Here is a 23,702-nt window from a genome sequence, read left to right on the forward strand (position 1 = left end):
AGGAGACGATTATATTCAAATCAATCTGTATTGACATATCAATAATTTTTTTTTGTCCAAATGCACAGATTGCCACCTTTGATAATAGACGACTCATATGGTCCTCCGCCTTAAGCTTCTTCTTCTGTTTGATTTTGGCTCGCTCGGCTTGCGTATTTGCCACAAAGCAAAATAAACGCTTGGGAAACTACGTAATCAAAAAAAAATTTAACTGTTTCGCATGGGAGAGATTAGGAAAGTTAGAGAATATTTGAAGATACATATAAAATAAGATTAACGCCTTAAGCTTCATAAACTGGCTTAAAAGACTTTATTTCCACCCAGTAAAATTTATAAAAAAAAAAGCTTCATAAACATAACCTACGTTTTTTTGTAACTTTGTAACCGCCTTATTTGTTTTGTACATTTTATTAGTTTATAGTCTTTAATTAATTTGTTTAAACTATTGTTTGTGATTGTGTGATCGTTTAATTGCTTACTTTAAACAAAATGGTAAGTATTTGAATAAATAAATAAAACAATTCTCCATTTGTTTACAAACTACGAACTCGTGTCTTTATGTTTTGTTGGACGGTTAAATTTGAGGGGATTGGGTTCTGTAGGTGATGAGGGGCTATTTAAAAACACAATTGCTTCATTATAATTATATTGCAGATAGCTTGAACACTTTTACACCATTATAAACTTATTTACTTTATATTTTTGTTATAAAACTATTACATGTTTCTCTTGCCGTGTCTAGATGAGAAGTGTTGACATTTTCTTACGAGAATACAATCATCTGTTTTTTTTAAACATTTAAAATAATTCTAATATTCGAAATCTGTAATCATGTGTCAAGTGCTGCCTGCCATTACATTTATATACAAACTCCAACATGTTTAATAAAACCCAAATTAATTTATTTCCAACCTTGCAAATTTTAAACGCTGTGATTTCGTTACCCATTTATATTAAAAAAACAATTTCTTTCACAAATTGAACTGTTCTGTCCTACAATTATCTATACTTCTATACATTATAAAGAGGAAACATTTGTTTGTTTGTCTGTATTGAATAAGCTCCGAAACTACTGAACCCATTTGAAAAATTCTTTCACTGTTTGGAAGCTAGACTATTCCCGAGTGACATAGGCATAATCTTTTTTGAAAAAAATTAGGGATCCTTACTAAAACTCTAATAATGTAACCGAAGGTGTAAAAAATTACCTAAAATATTCTTTACATTGCGTGCCCTGCGAAAACTATTGATAATAGAATAAAATAATGTACTACGACTTTGTAGAACACGTCATTATTATTTACAAATAGTGTCGCGACAGCATATGTCTAACTATTATAGTTATGCCGCAATAAGTGTTCTTTTATTAAAAAAAATAAAACAACATCAAATACTGTTGAAATTTTAGTTAAAGACCCGAGCTGAGCCTGAGCGGGCTGCTATTTAGAAATGATTATAAAGTGCTGAGTTCATACAGTATTTTATTTACGATAAACCTAAATTGGATAGGCATGTTCATTAAATGTATCAATTCTAATATCTTTCATATTGTAAGCCCTGAGAGGTAGGTAATCTTACTTTACCATGGGCTCCAGTAACCACTGAACATCTGTTGGGCCGTGACTCTTAATTGCATTGATGACTTGTATGAATGATATTTAAATACCCAGTTTAACAATACAGTACAATTGTGTTTTTAGGAGTACAGTCCTGTAATAGCCATGTTCAACATTTGAATGAATATTTATGTTCCAGAGTTCTCCAATCCCAGACACACCTTCAGACCGCGAAGGAGCTCAGTCACGAATGACATCACCAGCAAGAGAATATGAAATGTTTGAAGATGAGGGGGCTATACTCGGTGATAATCCTCTTGAGGAAGAAGAAGATGGAGAGGAACTTTTCAATGATAATATGGAAGCGTATGTATTTTGTAACTTAACTTTGTACACCATAACATTATGCATCCATAGATAATTCACAATTGAAATTTATTCAGACGTTTTTTAACATATCATTTTATAGCCTTGTGTTTCAAAAATGTTTACTCTTTCAAAGCAAGATAATAAATAATATTCAGTGCCTAAACATTTTGTGGAAGAGCCATACCAGAGGAGATAAAGAACAGCACGCAAACTGCATGCAATTTCATCACGAATTTGCTGATCACTGCTCTAGACATCCACCTCTACACCACTGGTTACAATTCATTGTGATTATCACAAAAAGTATAAAAACAGCAATTTCTTGAAAAAATCTAACACCATATAAAATACAATTAATTTTATTCATTATTTAGACAGATGAGCCAGTTCATGACCCACCTGGTGTTAAGTGGTTATGGATATCACTATGTGGATGTAGCCACTCACCTTTAGATGATATAAGTATTCCAGGTGTCAGACTGCGGTGCAGACTTCAAGACTGTATAAATTGTATGCAAATTCAACTATTAAGAACCAGCAATCAAACAGTAAATTATTTTCAAATATCAAATACTGCCAACACAACACTTATGAGAATAATTTTACTAATACAGTCAAAACTGTTTACTGCGACATTGTTTAGAACAACATGCCGGTTATAATAACCTAGAACAAAGGTCCCAGCTGAATGCTATATGACCACCTTATTAAAAACATTGCTTTATACGACATTGCTTATAACAACATACCTCATAAAACGACCACATTTATCTAATATTTCGGAGAATTAGATCTGTTAGAACGACCGGCTAAGTTGTATTGTAAACAATTTGAATAGGTATCCACATTTGTCTTCAATGGCTATCAAAATCAGGAAAGAAAACAATAGGATTTAGTTTAGTGTAGAGTCTTTTCTAATTCTTAGAAACAAAACACGTGCATGCAGTAAAGTCAAAGACCACTTCTTCATATCTTTTCAGTTAGTTTATTACTTATCTATACACAAGACGCACCAAAACTTTGTGGAGTTATTCGTGAAACTTTCAAAATGTCGCAAAGAAAAATAAAACAAATTAATATTGAAGAAAAATCGCGTATTATGTAAATATATTTTTCCAATAATTCCCTATCGATTTGTTTGTACTTGCACGATACACATCAAACATTACCGGTTGTTACGACTATCGGTTTTTACGACTGAATATGAGCAGTCCCTTCGATGTCGTTATAACAGATTTTGACTGTAGATCCATTATTGTTTTTGAAGACTAAAATTCGTATTTTTTTATTCCAGTGATTATCGTCCTATGCCCGCGCTGGATCGCTATGATAATGAAGACCTTGATGATGATGAATACGATGCAATGTCCATTCGAGACCGTGTGGCAGTTGAACAGGAGCTCCGAAGAAGAGATAGAGATGAAGGAAGAATAAGACGTGATGATGGTGATCTGTTGTACGGTGAGACTATCATAGCATAATGGCTCAATATTAAAAGATCCAATTGCATTAATTGTCCAGTAAATAAAAAAATATCGATTCAAAATTATTTGATAATTCAATTCAATTTCTTTTCTAATGGCGGTCCTTTTTGATTTCGCGAAAATCCAGTTTTATAGAGTCTGTGATTTTGGTTGTGCCCAGATGTCTTTTGGTGTGGTTTGGACTCTTGTTTGTTGGGTGGGAGTTATTTGATAACAAAACACAAAACTACAAAGGTGTGAGTATCATTTAAGAGACAAGAACAAGTACATTCAGAATCAGAATAAATAAATAATAGTTAAAAAAAAAACAAAAAAAATACGCTTTTATACAAAATCCAACTAAAAATAGAAAATAAATTTTAATAAATTTGAATTATAAATAGGTAGTGTAAGAAAAAAAACGTAATTATTGTAAAAAAAAAAGCGTGTTGTGCTTTTCAGGATATTATCAAAATAGCCCTTCTAGTTATATCTGTTCATAAAATATTGATTACTATTGATACCATGTACCCTACGCTTTTTTTTAGTTGGATTTTCCTTAAAAGCGTATTTCTTTGGTTTTTTAAACTATTATTTATTTTTCATTTTTTAGTTTCATTTCAATTCTATTTTTTTTTTCAATTTTTCAAAAATTTCATCTAAATCAGTGGGTAACTTATCAAGAAATAGGTGATCGGCGCGCCTGGTAGTTTCACTTCTTGGTCTTGACGCAGACACTCCGGGTCCCAGGAAAACAAAAAATCCGACGTTTTGAAGGGGGTCACAAAATCATGTTCAAAGATTCTGTTACATACTAACATACGTATGAAGCTAATAAAAACGTATTAAAAAGATAGATAGAGAGAGAAATTTAATTTATTTTGGTATAAATTAAATATCTTCAATTAGTTGACTATAATTGACAGATGAGTCGGATGATGAAAATGCCGATGCCCCTCGAGCGAAACGAAGGAGGGCTGCGGAGAAGGCAGCGATGGGTGCAGAAGAACAAGTGGAAGAAGGTATCGAAAGTATTGAGAATTTAGAGGATACTAAAGGTTACACCACCAAGGAGTGGGTTTCAATGCTTGGACCTAGAACTGAAATTGCTAACAGGTTGGTAACGTTCCAAACAGTAATAAATTAGATATGTTTGCGCTATCTCTGTGATCCAACTGTTAAATTGTGTAGTGATTATGGGTTCTAAATAGCCCGCCCAATATATAAATAATTACAATTACATCATATTTAAATTTTTATTTGTTTGACTGCACATTTGAAACAGTAAAAAGTATCTTTATAAACTTGTAAACATTCCCACAAATAAATTACTATTCTATAAAAGATTATCTATTCAAAATTTTAATTATTCTTCTCATTCTCCAAGGTTCAAGAACTTCCTTAGAACTTTCACAAATAACAAAGGCCAGTTTGTGTACAAGGACCGTATCAGACGCATGTGTGAGCATAACCAAGCTTCCTTTCATGTTGAGTTTGATTTGTTAGCTCATAGAGAACAAGTTTTAGCCTATTTCTTGCCCGAAGCTCCCTTCCAGATGTTGCAAATATTCGATGAGGTAAGTTTTAATTATATTTTCATCAATCTGTAGGCCAATCATCACTGTATCGCAACTGTTAATCCAGAATAAAAACTAGTTTTTGTTTAGTTTATGGTTATCAATTTAAATGAAAAAATAAACCTAACACAGTGCAAATAATCTTCATTAACAATAATTTCAGAGTACATGAAATAATATGAATATAAAACTTGACATGTAATCAATTAAAGTATTTAAAAAATTGAATTTTTGATTCACATATCTACTATTATAATTAATGTAAAACTATAAAAGACAACTAGTTTAATTATATTTTATTATGACTATGCCTTCACCTAAACAAACAATATTTTTTTCATTTAGTGTTTCTGTACTAATAACATACCCATTATACATACCCTTATATTTTACGATTTCGTATATACTCAACAAAATATTCACTAATACGAAATTCGTTTCGAAATTGATATTATAGTCTTTTTAATCACAGACAATTGATAGTAATTCACAATAATTAATAATGCATGGAATCCTTGGATTTTTTTGCCCTCAATGTTGGTAGTTTTGTGGTGGGTAGATGAGCTATATGCAACCTCAACCTTATTTGATGTGTATATTTGTAATATCTACTTTTATTTGTAATACACCATGAAGTTACTATCTCTCATGGACATCGGCAATGTCAGGGGCACAGCTAAGCTCCTAAAAAAAGACGAAGTGTTACAAAGAACCATTATAAATACATTGTAGTTGATAAATAAGGAACCTTAATGAAGTTCAAATGCATAGTGGATTTTTAATTTAATTCTTCTTCTTGTCAGTTCGTTTTCTTAATATTAGTCAAATTACATTAAAAAAGACAAATGTTGACCTAAAGAAGTGTTTTCTAATGTGCCTAGAAACTTTAGAAAATACCACATATATGTAGCCTCTTCTGATCTACAGCACATTTTTGCAGGTGGCTAAAGAGATAGTCCTCCAAATATTCCCAAGCTACGAACGCGTGACCTCTGAGATCCACGTCCGCATATCAGACTTACCACTCATTGAGGAACTTCGCACCTTCAGAAAACTTCACCTCAACCAGCTTGTGAGAACTGTTGGAGTGATAACGTCAACCACCGGAGTATTACCACAACTGTCCGTTGTTAAATACGATTGTAACCGTTGTGGGTATATACTGGGACCATTCGTGCAGTCACAGAACTCTGAAGTCAAACCCGGGTCTTGTCCAGAGTGTCAGAGCTCTGGACCATTTATGGTGAGTGACAATTGTTTACAGACATTCCCTGGGCCATGGCTAAAGGGCTTATAGTGACCCTACATGTGGGACATCTTTCTGGTTCTTGTTATATAAAATACTTGTATCGTCTTCTCGCATTAAAACTATATAATCTCAAAACTTACTAATTTTACAGGAGAGTGTTTTAAAGGTTTAACATGTAATATTTTTAATATTAATAATTTTTGCAAAATTTTTTTATTACCAGTTACATTATCTGTCTTTTAAAGTAAGATAACATTATGTATTAATTTTGTTAATAGTAGTCAAAACATAGGTAAACTAAAAAAAAACAAAACTAAAACTAAACTACGCTCTTTTGACAGTATTTATGAGAAAAATACTGGTGATGATACCAAATGTTTACACATCATCATCATCATCATCATTATCATTATCCTGCCCTTCTCCCAGTCACCTGGGGTCGGCGCAACATGTTTTCTCCTTTCATACTCTTCTATCATATACCATTTCTTCGCTCACTCCCCTCCTACCCATATCGTCTTTCACACAATCCATCCATTTCTTCTTAGGTCTACCTCTTCCTCTAAATCCTTCCAAATTCATAGTTAACACTCTCGTAACAACCTCATTTTCATTTCGTCTCATCAGATGTCCATACCATACCAAACGTGCACTCCTCAGCTTCTCTGTCACAGGTGCCACTTTCAGACTTCCTCTAACACATTCGTTCCGTATCCTATCCATTCTCGTTACTCCACACATCCATCGCAACATTCGCATCTCTGCTGCATGCAATCGCCTTTCATTGGGTTAATATATGTAAACATTTGTTACTTAGAGCAACAACAAATGTTTACACATATAAACTAAATTTTGAATATATTTGAAATTGTTTGAAATTGTACACTTTTAATGCGAAAGGGCGATATGTTCCAATTTAAAATGTTTATTTCAATAGCACTCCTGTTTGACATCCACATTGCGATATGTCTTTCCTGTCACTGTTCAATAGAACTATAGAAATGTAAGTTTAAATTACATCACAATACTTTACAATGGTCTACCATGGATATCCAAAATTAATGAATCATTATTTTTTTCATGCAAACAAAGGATAAAGGATGGCAATTTAAGTTGTTATGGTAAACAGTGTTTTCTAAATATCGGTAGAATAAAAACCCCTTTATTTTAACCATAAAATAGATGTACATAGGATTTCTTTCGATGTTCACTCATGCTTTATTATAATTATAAAAATATAAAAAACCAAATGTTAAAAAATTGTAGGAAATTTTGTTTCTTTATTTATTTTTCTTATGTATGGCCATTTACTGGTGGTAGGACATCTTGTGAGTTCGCACGGGTAGGGCCACCACCATGCCTATTTCTGCCGTGAAGCAGTAATGCTTTTCGGTTTGGATGGCGGGGCAGCCGTTGTACTGTAAAAACTGAGATCTTAGAACTCATGTCTCGAGGTAGGTGATGGCATTTACGTTGTAGGCGTCTATGGGCTCCGGTTACCACTTAACACCAGGTGGGCCGTGAGCTTGTCCACCCAAATAAGCATTAAAAAAACAAAAAAAAGAGAATAGTTGTGGCTACTTTGAATATACAAAAATTACGTTATTTTATCTTAAAATCCTAAAGTTTAGGGTCATCTTTAAATATTTATGTCTTCTACACCTGTAAAAATTGTGCCTTGGATTTAGCTCCACAATATTATAATAATGCTCTTGATATTCGTAAGTTTCTTTGTTGCCCATAGCAGACAAGATCTTTCAATTCCATAAGCTTCATATTACTTAAAACACTAAGTTATGTGAACTATTCCCAGGCTTAACTTATTCCATAAAATAAATAAATAAATAAAAAATCTTGTTTTTTTATTGATTACTAGCTGACCCGGCAGACTTCGTAGTGCCTCAATCGATAAATTAAATACCTAAACTTTTGTATAAAATAAATTTAAAACAAACAAAAGGAATCCGTCCGTCGGGGGACATATAATTGTAATTTTTATTTAATTCCGAGCATTTTCATATTTATCTACCTTTTAAACCTTCCCTGGACTCCGACAAATAATTCAAGATCAAAATTAGCCAAATCGGTCCAGCCGGTCTCGAGTTTTAGCGAGACTAACGAACAGCAATTCATTTTTATATATATTATATAGAAGATTTTATTTGCAGGTAAATATGGAACAAACAGTGTATAGAAACTATCAAAAGGTCACCATCCAGGAGTCTCCAGGACGCATTCCGGCTGGCAGGATACCTCGTAGCAAGGATGTCATATTACTGGCAGATTTGTGCGACCGATGTAAGCCCGGTGATGAAGTTGACTTGACCGGTGTATACACCAACAACTATGATGGCTCATTAAATACTGAACAGGTAGGTTTCTTTGTTAGTTGCGAGCGACTCTTGTTTTTTTTTTTTATTAGCGGTAGGCGGCCACCTGGCTCTGCACCTGGCATTGCTGAAGTCTATGGGCGACGGTAACCACTCACCATCAGGTGGGCAGTGTGCTCGTCTGCCTACAAGGGCAATACCTGGTGTTAAGTGCTTACTGGAGCCCATAGACATCTACAACGTAAATGCGCCACCCACCTTGAGATATAAGTTCTAAGGTCTCAGTATAGTTACAACGGCTGCCCCGCCCTCCAAACCGAAACGCATTACTGCTTCACGGCAGAAATAGGCGGGGTGGTGGTACCTACCCGCGCGGACTCACAAGAGGTCCTACCACCAGCTCGACTCTCTTTGATGTCTCTTCTGATGTGTAATTTCCGCCATCCTACTATCTGTGCGACTGTTTTGTCACAAGCGAGAAGGCACTGCCAGCAGCTCACAAATCAAATCAAATCAAAAAAAATTTATTCAACATAAATGAAAGTACATGCTTGTTGAACGTCAAAAAGAACTACCGCCAATTCACAAAAACTAGCCTCCGTCCTGAGAAGAACTGGCAAGAAACTCAGAGGGCATATTGTCTTTTTTCTTTTTTTTTTAATAATATATTTTTTTTTTATATAATTTTTTATCATAAGTATTATAACGTAACAATTATTGCAATATTGAAATGCCCGGAGCGAGCAACTCATTCCCACTTTGTGCAATCTTCTAGATAATCATTGACTTTATAGTAAGCTTTATAGTATAAGTAGTAGCACAAAGGGAAAGGGCAAACAAGAACCAATAAAAAAGTAATTTAATCACATTAAAATTCTTTTCCAGGGATTCCCAGTATTCGCGACAGTGATAATCGCGAATTACATCGTTGTGAAGGACTGCAAGCACATTGTTGAATCCTTGACCGATGAAGATGTTGCGAACATAGTCAAGTTGTCGAAGGACCCGAGAATCGGGGATAGAATAGTACAAAGCATAGCTCCTTCTATATACGGATACGATTACATTAAAAGAGGATTGGCTTTAGCACTCTTTGGAGGGGAACCTAAAAATCCAGGTGCGATACAAGATTTTATGTTATCTATAAATTGGCTCACCTTATTTTAAGTAGCTACTGATCGCCTTTCATTGACATTGTTCATTTTTTCCACATACTAATATATGTATTGTAATCAATTTTTTTTCTTTTCAGGCGAGAAACACAAAGTGAGAGGCGACATCAACGTTCTTATATGCGGGGACCCCGGAACAGCCAAGTCGCAGTTCCTGAAATATACTGAAAAGGTTAGTTCAGGCCAGATTATAACTTTCTCAGATCAGTAGCGGACCACAAAACATTGATGTCCAGTCGACAAGCATTAAGCAATCTATGCCTGGATGAAAAATATAACATTAACATAAATAAAATTAGTGTTGGTGATCGTTATTAGGGTACACTAAAAGGACAATGCCCAAAAGTGGGCCAACTTTATGTCAAAACTATTTAACGTTGTTTAGTTTATGTATCAACATTTCTTTCAACCTGGCATTGTTTTCCAAAAATAAATAAATTACTTAATTGATAACATCCCAAAACTATCCATGCCATAGTTTTTAAATTCGCCAATAGGCAAAGGGCTTAGCCCATACAGCCTTATAGCAAACCTATATGCTGTCAAACGAAAGAGTTGTTTGTGACTTGAACAACAAATTTAAAAAAAATAGCTAATGTTTATAATTCACAGGCTTCTTAGTTTATTTTTGTTCAATTCAATATGTATTGTAATAATAATTATTACTTAAAACCATGAATTATTTAATATTTTTAGATATTAATGATTCCATTAGTAAAAATATCAATGGCCTACCATTACTCTATTCTTATTATATATGATCAGAGAGTTTTGGCAGCAACCCGAGTGAAGCGTCACTTGAATTTTTATTTTAATGTTTTTTTAATAGTTTATTGTGTAATTTGTATTATTTGTATTTGTAATATTGTGTATAAAAGGTCTGCGTAAGCTCATGCTCAGTCAATGTGGTATTCATCGAGTTGACGTCAAAACTCCCAAAAAGCAATAAAAAGAGATACACCGGCTTTTTATTGACATAAAAAATATATAACTTCGACAGACGCTCTTTGCCTGCTTATTGGTGAATTTAAAAACAACAACAACAATATCGTTGCCGGCTTCCGGATTTTCATTTCATTTTATTATTATTATGAGGATATAATAATAATAAAATGTACGTAAGGGCTTATTTCTAGCAACATTAACCACAATTAACTTATTTAATACTGTAAATAATTATGAGAGCGATTATTGATTTCGAAGAAAACAATTAACAACTTAATTTTAGCTGCAGAAAAAAACAGATTTCTCTTAAACCTGGGTGAGAATATAAAAATCGTTTTCTGAATATGAAACGATATTTCTTTGTCTATCAAATTAAGTTAAAACCATCATGACAGGACAACTTTTTTTAGGGGCCCAAACGCCCATAGAAAATGGGCATCGTCCTTTCTTCAAACATTGAAAAGCTACAGATTGCTCTAGGGTTAATACAAAAACTGGTTCGAGTTGACCGTTGTAACAAAATTTGGATTACACACTCATATTAAGAAAAACTTGATGTAATGTAATGTAATGACTGGTGATGTGAGACTAATCAGTTAGTGCGCACTCCTAGCATACTGTTACGCCGGTAAGAGTAACACCATCTATCGCCGAATAGTCGAACGAATATAGAAGCACCTAGAACGCTCGAGAAGTACAACGCCATCTATTGTCAGATACCGGAAACACAATACTAGAGATGTGTGGAATGTTCTCGATAATTCTAGGGATGTGGTATCGGCTATAAAAGCGTTGCAGAGATGGCAGAAACAGCGAACGGATCACCTGAAGCGAAGCGGAAGAAGCGAATTGAGAGTTTTAAAGTGTTTGTTGAGTGTTTTAATTGTTCTAAGTGTTGAATATAGAACTAAAAAGTTGTACTTTGGTGGAACATTTATTTATCCCGAACCCCAGCGCGTAACAATACCAATGGCGTTTGTTAAGTTCACTGAAGTTTTATAAAATCATATATTATCTACTGTAATTGATTGTGAACTTCAATGTATACTAATATGACCACGCAGATAGCTCCCAGGGCCGTGTTCACGACCGGCCAGGGGGCCAGCGCCGTCGGTCTCACCGCCTACGTGCGGAAGAACCCAACTACTAGGTAACAACTTTAGCTATTCCGTAAAATAATGACTTACAAATGACCTATACATTTTTTTTATTGCTTAAACGGGTGGACGAGCTCACGGACCAGCTGGTGTTAAGTGGTTACGGGATCCCTAGACATCTACAACGTAAATGCCGCCATTGCGATCGGCACTTACTAGAGGGCGCTAGGGTAATGATTGCACACATTGCAGTATTGTTCCCATAAGGAACTACCTAGTCTTGCCATAAATACTAAGACAAAGGAAAAAAAATCTATTACAAATAACATTTATTACTTTTAGAGTGTGTTAGTTTAATACATAAATATAAAATAATTTAAAGTATAAAAAGCTTATTCGAAGTGGTCTCCATTGGCTGCAATACAGTCCTTTAAACGTTGAGGCCAGTTATCAATAGAAGCACGCACTCTTTGCATGGGAAAAATTTTCACTGCCAATCGTACGGATTGTTTTAGGGACTCCAAATTATCATGGCGTTTAGAGCAAGCCGTACTCTCTAAAACTGACCATAAATCGGTCGGTAATGATCGGGACTAGACGACGGCCAGTCTTCAGCTCTGATGAAGTCCGAAACGTTCGTTTCCAACCAAGACTGCGCAGACCGAGCTTTATGACCTGGCGCCGAGTCTTGCTGGAAGGACCATTCTTGATTATTGAACATGGTGTTGTTAAGGGGCTTCACTACCTTCTCAAGAATGGTATATTGATACACTTGTGCCGATGTTTTGATACCTTTTTCACAAAAGTATGGCCCAGTCACTCCTTCATAGCTAATACCCCACCAAACCATTACTGAAGTCGGATAGTGCCCACGTTGCACTCTGTCGACTAATTGGGAAGCTTCCTTAAAGCTTTGAGCATAAATACGGTCATTTTGTTTGTTAAAATGTTGCTCAATTGTAACAAATTTCTCATCCGTAAACAAAATTTTTCTATGACCTCCCTTTGCGTACCGCTTCAGTAGTTGTTTCGTTTTTACCACCCTATTCTCTTTAAAATTATCAGTTAAGAAATGACCAGTACGTCTCTTATAGGCTGCAAGTCCTAAATCATCTTTTAAAATACGCGACATGGTTCTAGGTGCTATCTTCATCTCCCGAGATAAAATCTTGTGCTTTCGGACAGGATTCTTCGAATTCTTTCCCTTACTGCTTTGACCACCTTTTTCATACGAACACTACGTGGACGGCCAGATCTTTTTCTGTCACAAACAGAGGAGGTCTCATTGCACCTATTAATAGCCCGGTACACAAACATTTTACTAATGCCAAGCGTATGGAGAGTTTTAAAAATTGCATTTGGCTCCATACCTACTTTGTGTAATGCAATCACAGCGATTCGGTTCTCTTTATCACCCCACTCCATTTTAATATCGCAAAATACTGTACAATGTATTAGCGCCAAAATGAGAAAACTCAATGAGCAATTATATAAAAATGACAGATTCCAAATTCAAATGTAATATTTTGTTTATTTTTAATTGTAACAGTATTTATGGCCAGACTAAGTATACTGACACTTTCGTAATTACGTGGGCCAAGCTGCCAGTAACAGCTATTCAGAGTTTAAAAATAAACCAGACCATATTGTTTTCAAGTCTGTTGCAACGCCATCCCGTCTGAGCGTAGCTGAAATAGCCCTAAAGGCTACGAGCGCTAATAACGAGTCTAATAGCTAGGGATGATGCACGGTATCAGTAGTTATAAATATTTTATGAACAGATATGAGTAGAGGGGTTATTTTGATAATATCCCGAAAAGCACCCCACGCTTTTTTTTAAGTGAAAACTTCTTTAGAATCGTTGTGATTTCAAACCGGATGCAACGGAAAAAACGACAGGTAAGAGACACAAATACAAAAATGTGCAGGATGAAGCCAGCAACGAATGAGACAAAAATATACATACTATTTAATACAGCGCCATCTGTGAGATTTTTTAATACTAACGTGTGTATGAAAGCTCTTGTAGTGAATTTTAATTTAGGATTATACGTGAAATTAAAATATCAATTCACAGAAGGCGCTACCTTACAATTATTTACTAATGACAAAATTTTACATATAATTAAGACGTTAAGGATAATTGTATTTTAATTTTGGAAGGTTTCACTTCTACCACGTGTGAATTGCACACATGTTTTTTTTTTATTATAAAATCATTCTTTCTTGCACTATTTTTAATTCAAATTTATTAAAATTTATGTTCTATTTTTAAGTTGGATTTTCTATAAAAGCGTATTTTGTTAGTTTTTTAAACTATTATTATTTTTTTAGTTCAATTTTTTTTTTTTTAAATATTGAATTGTCATCGGTCTTTAATAAGTATACCAAATTTCGAGTTAATCCGACGTTTTGAAAATCAAAATCATGTTCAAAGATTCCAATACAAACATACATATACGTCTGAAGCTAATAAAAGCGTATTAATAAACGAATGCATAAGCCGCAATAAAGAAACGAATCGAAAATGGCGGCGGCGATCATGCGCTCTCACTCTAAATTATTGCTGTCTTTAGTCGCACACGACGCGTACTGCATGCAAAAAAAAACAAACGTGTGGCACTCGAGAACTGTCGCGGTAAAGCTATTGCATAACATTTTTTATCAACTTATGCAATTATAATTAGACAATGATAATTTAATATTAAAACAATAATAAAACAAGAACACGCTATATTAAACATTAATAAAAGCAAAACCTTGACTGTACCCTTCACACTCATAAGCTAGACCGCGCGAGGGAGAGACGGGCAGACTTTTCATGATGCGCATGCAGTGTGACGTCACGCCACGCGCTTATTCACAAACACTAAACAAGCAAAACGTGTGAATGTGTTGAATGCGAGCTACATGGTAGGCGGAGTGAGGGTGTAAGGTTTTTTTCGTTACGGAATTTCATGATTCGGTCGCCGCGCTTAAGGCCCGCGATAAAAGCTATGCAATAGCTTAAAAATATCAGTTCTGACTTTGTTCTGTGTTACAAACATACATACGTCTGAAGCTAATAAAAGCGTATTAACACATTGACTGCCGTGTAGATAACCGGTACCCTACGTGGCGCACTGAAGTAATTATGTCGATTTTTATTACTAAGCGTCTGCATGGCCTAACTGTACCATCTTTTGTTGGTTTTAATGTATGTTTTATTATTTTAGGTTTCTTAGAACTAGATTCATTCTCGGTATCTTCAGATTTCTCTTTACTAGAGCCTACTAGATATTCCGGCACCTTAGTAAGAAGGTTTTGAAGTCGTCGTGGCCTAAAGGATAAGACGTCCGGTGCATTCGTGTTGAGCGATGCACCGGTGTTCGAATCTCGCAGGCGGGTACCGATTTTTCTAATGAAATATGTACTCTACAAATGTTCACGATTGACTTCTACGGTGAAGGAATAACATCATGTAATAAAAATCAAACCCACAAAATTATAATTTGTATAATTACTGGTGGTAAGACCTCTTGTGAGTCCGCCGTGAACCAGTACTGCGTTTCGGTTTGAAGCGTGGGGCAGCCGATGTAACTATACTTGAGACCTCAGAACCGTCAACGTGTTAAAAAAGCAACACCACCGAACATTGTCTCACGTTTGTCCTTGTCCGTCTTGTAGGGAGTGGACGCTGGAAGCCGGTGCGCTAGTGCTCGCGGACCGCGGCGTCTGTCTCATCGACGAGTTCGACAAAATGAATGACCAGGACCGGACTTCCATACACGAAGCGATGGAGCAACAGTCCATATCCATATCCAAGGCGGGGATCGTCACGTCACTGCACGCCAGGTGAGCAACGCGGGTCTGAGTGCGTACACTTAACAACATTGCGCTTTCATAAAAGCACTAGTATTTAAGCTATTTAGTATTTTTGCCAAGTACCATCCGGCTATGGAATGAGATCCCCTCCACGGTGTTTCCCGAGCGCTATGACATATCCTTCTTCAAACGAGGCTTGTGGAGAGTATTAAACGGTAGGCAGCGGCTTGGCTCTGCCCCCGGCATTGCTGAAGTCCATGGGCGACGGTAACCACTCACCATCAGATGGGCCGTCAGCTCGTCTGCCTACAAGGGCAATAAAAAAAAAGAAGCTAACATTGAATATTGTCTTTCTGTAAACGCGAGGTCAAGCCATAAAAGTTAATTAAATTGTATCTTATATCCATCAAAGAGAGTTTATTAAATAATGACGTCATTGTTTTTTTTTATTGCCCTTGTAGGCAGACACACACTGCCCACCTGATGGTGAGTGGTTACCGTCGCCCATAGACTTCAGCAATGCCAGGGGCAGAGCCAGGTCGCCGCCTACCGTTAATCAAACCTTGTGCAATCAAACCCTGACCTCTCTCTGAGGAGACAGAAGAGTTTGAAATTCGATCTGTTTGTTTTTGCAGGTGCTCCGTGATAGCGGCGGCCAACCCCATCGGCGGGCGCTACGACGCCTCGCTCACGTTCTCAGAGAACGTGGCCCTCTCCGAGCCCATCCTGTCGCGCTTCGACGTGCTGTGCGTCGTGCGCGACGAGCCCGACCCCATGCGGGACGCGCACCTCGCCAGGTACACCGGCCCTACCCTGTGCGCACACGCCTAGTCCTCACTTAGATCACTGGCGGTAGGAGCTCTTGTGAGTCCGCGCGGGTAGGTACCACCGCCCTGCTTATTTCTGCCGTGAAGCAGCAATACGTTTCGGTTGGATGGGCGGGGCAGCCGTTGTAACTATACTGAGACCTTAGAACTTATATCTCGAAGTGGATGGCGGCATTTACGTTGTAGTTAACTCCAGGCGAGCTGTGAGCTCGTCCACCCATATAAGCAATAAAAAAAAACACACACACACATTGTACAAGCCCAACCCTAGTTTAATGCCAGTCGAATAACGTGATGTATTCATTCCCGATACCTGCGTATAGAATGGAAAGCAGTTGACGTCGCCCCAAACACGTCATATCGGATCCTCCCGATCCACTAACGGTGCTTTTAGGAACCACAAGCACCGGTCACTGTCCTCGCCGAACCCGTCGCTTGTGACGAAGGGCTCGGCGAGTAAATTAGCCCTCAGACACAGCCCACTGAGTTTCTCGCCGGATCTTCTCGGTGGGTCGCGTTTCCGATCCGGTGGTAGATTCTGCGAAGCACGGCTCTTGCTAGGGTTCGTGTTAGCAACGTCGTCAGGTTTGAGCCCCGTGAGCTCACCTACTAGTTAAGGTTACGCTGAAATAGCCTCTCAAGGCTACCAGCTAGAGAGAGAGAGAGAGTACAATTGACAGTCTTACCGTTAAGAGCGATCTCTTCCAGATAACCATCAGATGGACAAGAATCATTTGGTAACGAACTATGCGCGGTGTACCAATCCAGTGAAATACATATACATATATATACATATACACATACTTACATACACTAATTAATTAAATAACTAATTAATACACAATGTAATATAATAATTATTATTATTTAAAAAAATTGCTTCTTTACACATAAATAAGAATAAGCAATTTACATATAAAGGATACTTAAAATACCTTTGAAACATATACAATTGAAGTAGATACCAATTTCAGAACTATCAGCAAGGTAGGAAAAAAAAAACTGATGTATTGATGCGAACCAACAGATTCGTGGTGAGCTCGCACATGCGGCACCACCCGAGCTCGCCCGCGACGTCACTAGACCACGCCGCCCCCGACCCCGACTTCGTGCTGCCCCAGGACCTCTTCAAGAAGTACATCGTGTACTCCAGGGAGAACGTGCACCCCAAGCTGCAGGTACGTGCACGCACGCCCGCCCCCGCACTCCGCGCCCCGCCCCCGCACTCCGCGCCCCGCCCCCGCACTCCGCGCCCCGCCCCCGCACTCCGCGCCCCGCCCCCGCACTCCGCGCCCCGCCCCCGCACTCCGCACCCCGCGCCCCGCCGCCCCCCGAATTCGTCGTGTACAGAAACAATGAAAACGTTGCATTAATGCTGTTCTTCGTCAACAGAATATGGATCAGGACAAAGTCGCGAAAATGTACAGTCAGCTCCGGCAGGAGTCCCTCGCGACGGGAAGCCTGCCCATCACCGTGCGACACATCGAATCAGGTAACTTCGATGAATACAACGTAAAAAGAAACAATTGTTAATTTTGTATTTTTTATTTATTTATTGCTTAGATGGGTGGACGAGCTCACAGCCCACAGCCCACCTGACGTAAAGTGGTTACTGGAGCCCATAGACATTCACAAACGTAAATGCGCCACCCACCTTGAGATATAAGTTCTAAGGTCTCAGTACAGTTACAACGACAGCCCCACCCTTCAAACCAAAACGCTTCACGGCAGAAATAGGCGGGGCGGTGGTACCCACCCGCGCGGACTCACAAGACGTCCTACCACCAGTACAAAACCAGTTGTATTAGCTGAATCGAACATTTGCCGCTAAAATTCGATCGCCAATCGATGAGCACTTAAATGAAGATGCAACTGTACAAACTCATTCCTGTTGAAAAAAATATCAAGGTCCTGAATTCCACCAAAGAAAGATACTTTAATAAAAATTGAGAAAAAAACGCAGTTAGTTTCTACGGATACCCTCGATCCATGCACCCAACCGTCGCTTGCAGCTTTAGGCCCGGGCCGCACTACGGTGTAACCGCAGCGTGAGTTTACGAAACACGAAAACGAACACAAGCAGCCGCACTTGCGGTTCTTTCCCGCGACTGATTAATAAAAACCGCGAAACGTTACAAAATTGTCGCGGAAAAAAATCAAAACAAAATTTGTAATCCATAGAACTAGGTATCCGTGCACGCACTATGCGTCACCGCGTGCGGTTTTTTGAAATTTCAAATACATATCGACGCTTGAAAGGCAAACATAAGCGACTAGCATAACTAAGCGACAATAACTGCTTTGTACATTAATTATAGGCAATAACCATATTCGATGCGCAAAAAAATTATATTTCCAGGTCTATAAAAATCATTTCAATCCTACAGCTACTAGCTAGATTCTACTACTAGCTAGATTCTACTACAGCTAGATTCGTTAAAATAAATTTTGTTTTCAGGTATTTCAACTTTAAATTAGACTACTGTAAAGTTCACGCATTGTCGCTTAGTCACGTTTGCATTTCAAGCGTCCATATAATGTGTTTTGTATTGAAACAAAGAACCAAGCTGTTGCTCTGCAAAGAGTTTTTTATTATTATTATTTTATTAACTTATTTCTACACTTAAAATTATTATAATTATTTTCGAACCTGCAAAGAGAAACAACATTGAAAGATATTGCTTCAATATGTAGACCCTTTTTTAAATCTGCAAGTTCTTTTAATCTATTAAGAAAGCACATTGGAAGTCGTCGTGGCCTAAAGGATAAGACGTCCGGTGCATTCGTATCTAGCGATGCACCGGTGTTCGAATCCCGCAGGCGGGTACCAATTTTTCTAATGAAATACGTACTTAACAAATGTTCACGATTGACTTCCACGGTGAAGGAATAACATCGTGTAATCAAAATCAAACCCACAAAATTATAATTTGCGTAATCACTGGTGGTAGGACCTCTTGGGAGTTCGCACGGATAGGTACCACCACCCCGCCTATTTCCGCCGTGAAGCAGTAATGCGTTTCGGTTCGAAGGGTGGGGTAGCCGTTGTAACTATACTGAGAACTTAGAACTTATATCTCGAGGTGGGTGGCGCATTTACGTTGTAGATGTCTATGGGCTCCAGTAACCACTTAACACCAGGTGGGCTGTGAGCTCGTCCACCCATCTAAGCAATAAAAATAAAAAAATAAAATAAAAAAACGTTATATTTTTGAATATTCAAAGCCAGACAGCAAATCCAATTATAGAATGAACATAGCTTCTAACTATTATGATAGTCGAAGCTAATGCGCGGGAAATTTAAATGTAATTAATGAAGGGCCAAGAGAGAGCTTCGTTTACATACATTCGCGAAATTTTGTTTCCCTGAAACTGATTACTGGCATCCGATAGTCATTGAAAACTTTCTCTAAGGGTTTTCTTAAACTTTTGATATTTCTTATGAAAGAAACCTTTCTCAAATCTACGGCTAGTAAGTGGACGGACCCAACAGTTGTGAAATTTTCGTTGTATTTTTTTTTTCTATTTCTTAGTACCAGAGCAACGCTACATACTGCTCTTTTGAAATTTGTCCGTCTTCAAACTGTGAAAATCGCGGGCGAATTCGCGGGTAATAATTGTAGTGTGTGCGTCTTAAGCGGTTTCACGGCTACAACGGTTTACCGCTCCCGGGAAAAACCGTAGTGCGGCCTAGGTTACTCTTACTGGTGGTAGGACCTCTTGTGAGTCCGCACGGGTAGGTACCAACGCCCCGCCTATTTCTGCCGTGAAGCAATAATGCGTTTCGGTTTGAAGGGTGGGGCAGCCGTTGTAACTATACTGAGACCTTAGAACTTATATCTCAAGGTGTGTGGCGCATTTACGCTGTAGATGTCTATGGGCTCCAGTAACCACTTAACACCAGGTGGGCTGTGAGCTCGTCCACACATCTAAGCAATAAAAAGAAAAAAAGAAAATAGGTCTTAGACCTAGGGGAGTCACCGCACCTAAATCATAAACAGACCCCATTAAGTTTTCCGCCGGACCTTCTTAGTGGGTCGTGATTCCGATCCGGCAGTAGATGCATTCTCGAAGCAGCTGCCCTTGAGCTGTTAGGTCTTTCGTGGCGCATTTACGTTATGGATGGGCTCCAGTAACCGCTTAGCACCAGGTGGGCTGTGAGCTCGTCCACCCATCTAAACAATAAAAAAAAACTAACGAACAGCAATTCATTTTTATATATATAGATTTAAAATGTGTAATGTGTGTGTCTCAGTGATCCGCATGTGCGAGGCTCACGCCCGCATGCACCTACGGAGCCAGGTCAGCGAGGAGGACGTGAACGTGGCCATCCGCACCATGCTGGAGAGCTTCGTCGACACGCAGAAGTACAGCGTCATGCGAGCCATGAGACAGGTCACACCGCGCACCATCCTCTACCTACATAGATTAGTTTTTGTGACGAAATCCCGATAGATTTTAACTTTTAATTACATCAATATTAATCTATATATTAATACGTGAAGCAAAAACTTTGTATCCCTTTTTACGAACTTGCGCGAACGGAGGAGTATGAAATTTTCCACACTTATAGAGAATATAGAGAAGAAGTGCACAATGCTAATATTTTTTTTAAATAATGCATAACAGATACATTAAATCAATAAAGAAAACATTACACATACTACATACCATGTATTTGACGCACACACGCATGCATACTATTTATTTATTGTCAAACTTTTGTTCTTGACGTCTGTTGTCAAATTGAGAATAGATTAAATATTGTTTGTCTTTGTTAATATTTTTTTAAAGTGTGGTCTTGGCGAAATTTGTGATTATAGAAGTATAAAGTATAAAAATCATTCGCATTTGTCTCACGCATGGAGGGTAGAGGTAAGGAGAACCGTCTGTGTGTAATAAGTGTCCCTTAAAATCTCCTAAATAAGGGTAAATTTAAAAAAGGCGCTGAAAATTATTAGAATAAGATTGAGAAATAAAAAAGGACGAAAGAACTGTAAGCACTACAAAATCATAAAAAGTATGTTATTTAAAACTGATAAGAAAATGCAATCGATGTCTCCACGTTTTACCACTTTTTTTTTTTCATGCTTAGATGTGTGGACGAGCTCACAGCCCACCTGGTGTTAAGTGGTGGTTACTGGAGCCCATAGAGATCTACAACGTAAATCCGCCACCCACCTTGAGATATAAGTTCTAAGGTCTCAGTATAGCTACAACGGCTGCCCCACCCTTCAATCCGAAACGCATTACTGCTTCACAGCAGTAATAGGCGGGGTGGTGGTACCTACCCGGGCGGACTCATAAGAGGTCCTACCACCAGTGAAAATTTTAGGTTATATTGACGAAATTAGTTTGTACTACGTAAACATGTGAGGTCTTGTATATTACACTGTCACTAACTACTCTACTCATTAAATATATTAACTCAGCATACTTCAATCAGTGAACAACTGCTCAATTCATATCATACCCTGTGCCTATGCTAGCGCCATTCTGAAGGATTTTTGAACTGTTATTTAGTGCTGAAAGTGGGACACATTTTCAAGCTTCTCCCATATGAGACGATTCTCCTTACCTCTCTACCCTCCATAGTCTCACGTACGTGTTCCCGGCACGACACGAGAGCAGTGTGCTTAGTGCGAGTTCTTTAACGTTCTCGATAACGTAAAAGTTAACTCAATTTTGTATGCAGTTGGAACAGCGCCCCTAGCGGCAAACGTACGCAAACGATCCCATTGCATATAAATATGAGCTAACCTTTACGCCATCGAGAGCGTTAAAAAACTCGCACTAAGCACAGTTAGATCTCGGTTTTAGTGGCTCAATATTTCAGATTTTATTTACTCATTACCAGTTACATAATTTAAATAATATTATTTTTCTTATTACAGACGTTCCAAAAGTATTTATCCTACAAAAAGGATCACAGTGAGCTGCTTTATTACATCCTGAGGCAGCTGACCATAGACCAACTGGCCTACATGAGAGGCCTCCACAACCATTCACAATCAACAATAGAAATCTCCGAGAGAGATCTGCTCGAGAGGGCTCGTCAAATAAACATAACGGATCTGAAACCTTTTTATGACAGTAACATATTTAAAATCAATAATTTCAGTTACGATCAAAAGAGGAAGGTAATTGTGCACTTACTACCCGAAGTGCCCAGTGCTTCATAAAATAAACAAAGTCCATCGGCTTCAATTTTCTTTACGATATTATTTTTTTATTGTTTTAATTTACAAGCATTCGAGATTTAATAATTATGAATTAAGGCTTTCACTGAAGTTGTTTTAGTCATAATAGTTTGCAAGAGTTAATTAGTTTTGAATATGAGAGAAGAATATAATGTTCTCTAAATATTTACTACGTTACGGCGAAGTTGTTTCTAATATAGTGAATAAATGAGGTTACCGGTCCCCCTACTAATAAGGAATTACCATGGTTCAGATGTCACAACCCTTCACCTTTCTTATCATATGACGTTGCAGTCAGAGATATCTATATCTACTATATAATAACTTATATCTACAATAATAATAAAACGTATCATATTTTGTGTTCTTCGTTCCTTTGCGTCATAATAAGCACAATTAGGTACTACCGTGTTAACTATTTATGTCGCAAGTAGCCAGTATTCCGATTTAATATTATTATGTAGGACAACTGTCACTAGAATACAAGTCGAGACCTCCCGTCCCAAGATCGGTTGTGACATTAGCACCTGTGTCAGCTTCGGTGATCACAACGTCCGGTGAACCCTGATAAAAATACTTGTTTTTAAACGCTGCAATCTTCCTACGAAAGCTACAGGAGAAACGTGCCCACTTTGTATGTGTAACAGAAATCTTGGCACGGATTACGTCTTGTTCAACTAACAATAACACGATTGATTCATTGAATTTATTTTAGCAGAGTTCTATTAACACTAAAAACATTGCAGTTATGAAGATAAAAAAAGGATTTTAAATACGACAGTGTGAACAATAGCCGATTGCCAATGTGACGCAATGTGCCGATATACACAGTAAAACCCACCTTTACTCTAGTTTAGTTTACTATAATTAGGTTGTTTATAGGGGCTCCTGTTTAAAAATGATAAAAAAAAAAACCAATTTTATCATTTCGATCGCCTTATGCGTAAAAATTAAATAATTTTAAGGATAATTAGCTCATAAATGCCTTGCCTGATTTTAGTGTAACTTTCGTCATCGATTTTGTGTTAAAATGTTTGCTATTTTAAGTATTTTAATAGATTGTGATCTATAGTTTTAAAGTACATTTAATAAACTGATGTGTAAGAAACAAAA

The 23,702-nt window shown here is 37.5% G+C and overlaps 1 protein-coding gene across 1 annotated transcript; it reads left to right on the plus strand.

The window, feature by feature from the left end:
* The first annotated feature begins 330 nt into the window (after positions 1-330).
* On the plus strand, positions 331-23,702 carry Mcm2 (DNA replication licensing factor Mcm2). The gene is made up of 16 exons (XM_089728755.1): positions 331-492; positions 1,756-1,922; positions 3,220-3,386; positions 4,315-4,504; positions 4,776-4,965; positions 5,906-6,208; positions 8,383-8,586; positions 9,430-9,661; positions 9,797-9,888; positions 11,726-11,811; positions 15,425-15,592; positions 16,198-16,359; positions 17,417-17,567; positions 17,782-17,881; positions 20,645-20,784; positions 22,284-23,702. The coding sequence occupies exons 1-16, from the start codon at positions 490-492 to the stop codon at positions 22,569-22,571; spliced, it is 2,643 nt and encodes an 880-aa protein (XP_089584881.1). The 5' UTR covers positions 331-489; the 3' UTR covers positions 22,572-23,702.

This window comes from Bombyx mandarina, chromosome 07 (assembly GCF_030267445.1).
Source record: "Bombyx mandarina strain Sakado chromosome 07, ASM3026744v2".
Classification (NCBI taxonomy): domain Eukaryota; kingdom Metazoa; phylum Arthropoda; class Insecta; order Lepidoptera; family Bombycidae; genus Bombyx; species Bombyx mandarina.

What these genes read in the sequence shown, in the direction of transcription:
- Mcm2 (XM_089728755.1), top strand. An exon ending in AGGGGAACCTAAAAATCCAG is followed by an intron (nt 9,662 to 9,796) that starts GTGCGATACAAG and finishes TTTTCTTTTCAG; the next exon opens with GCGAGAAACACAAAGTGAGA. An exon ending in CGGGACGCGCACCTCGCCAG is followed by an intron (nt 16,360 to 17,416) that starts GTACACCGGCCC and finishes GCGAACCAACAG; the next exon opens with ATTCGTGGTGAGCTCGCACA.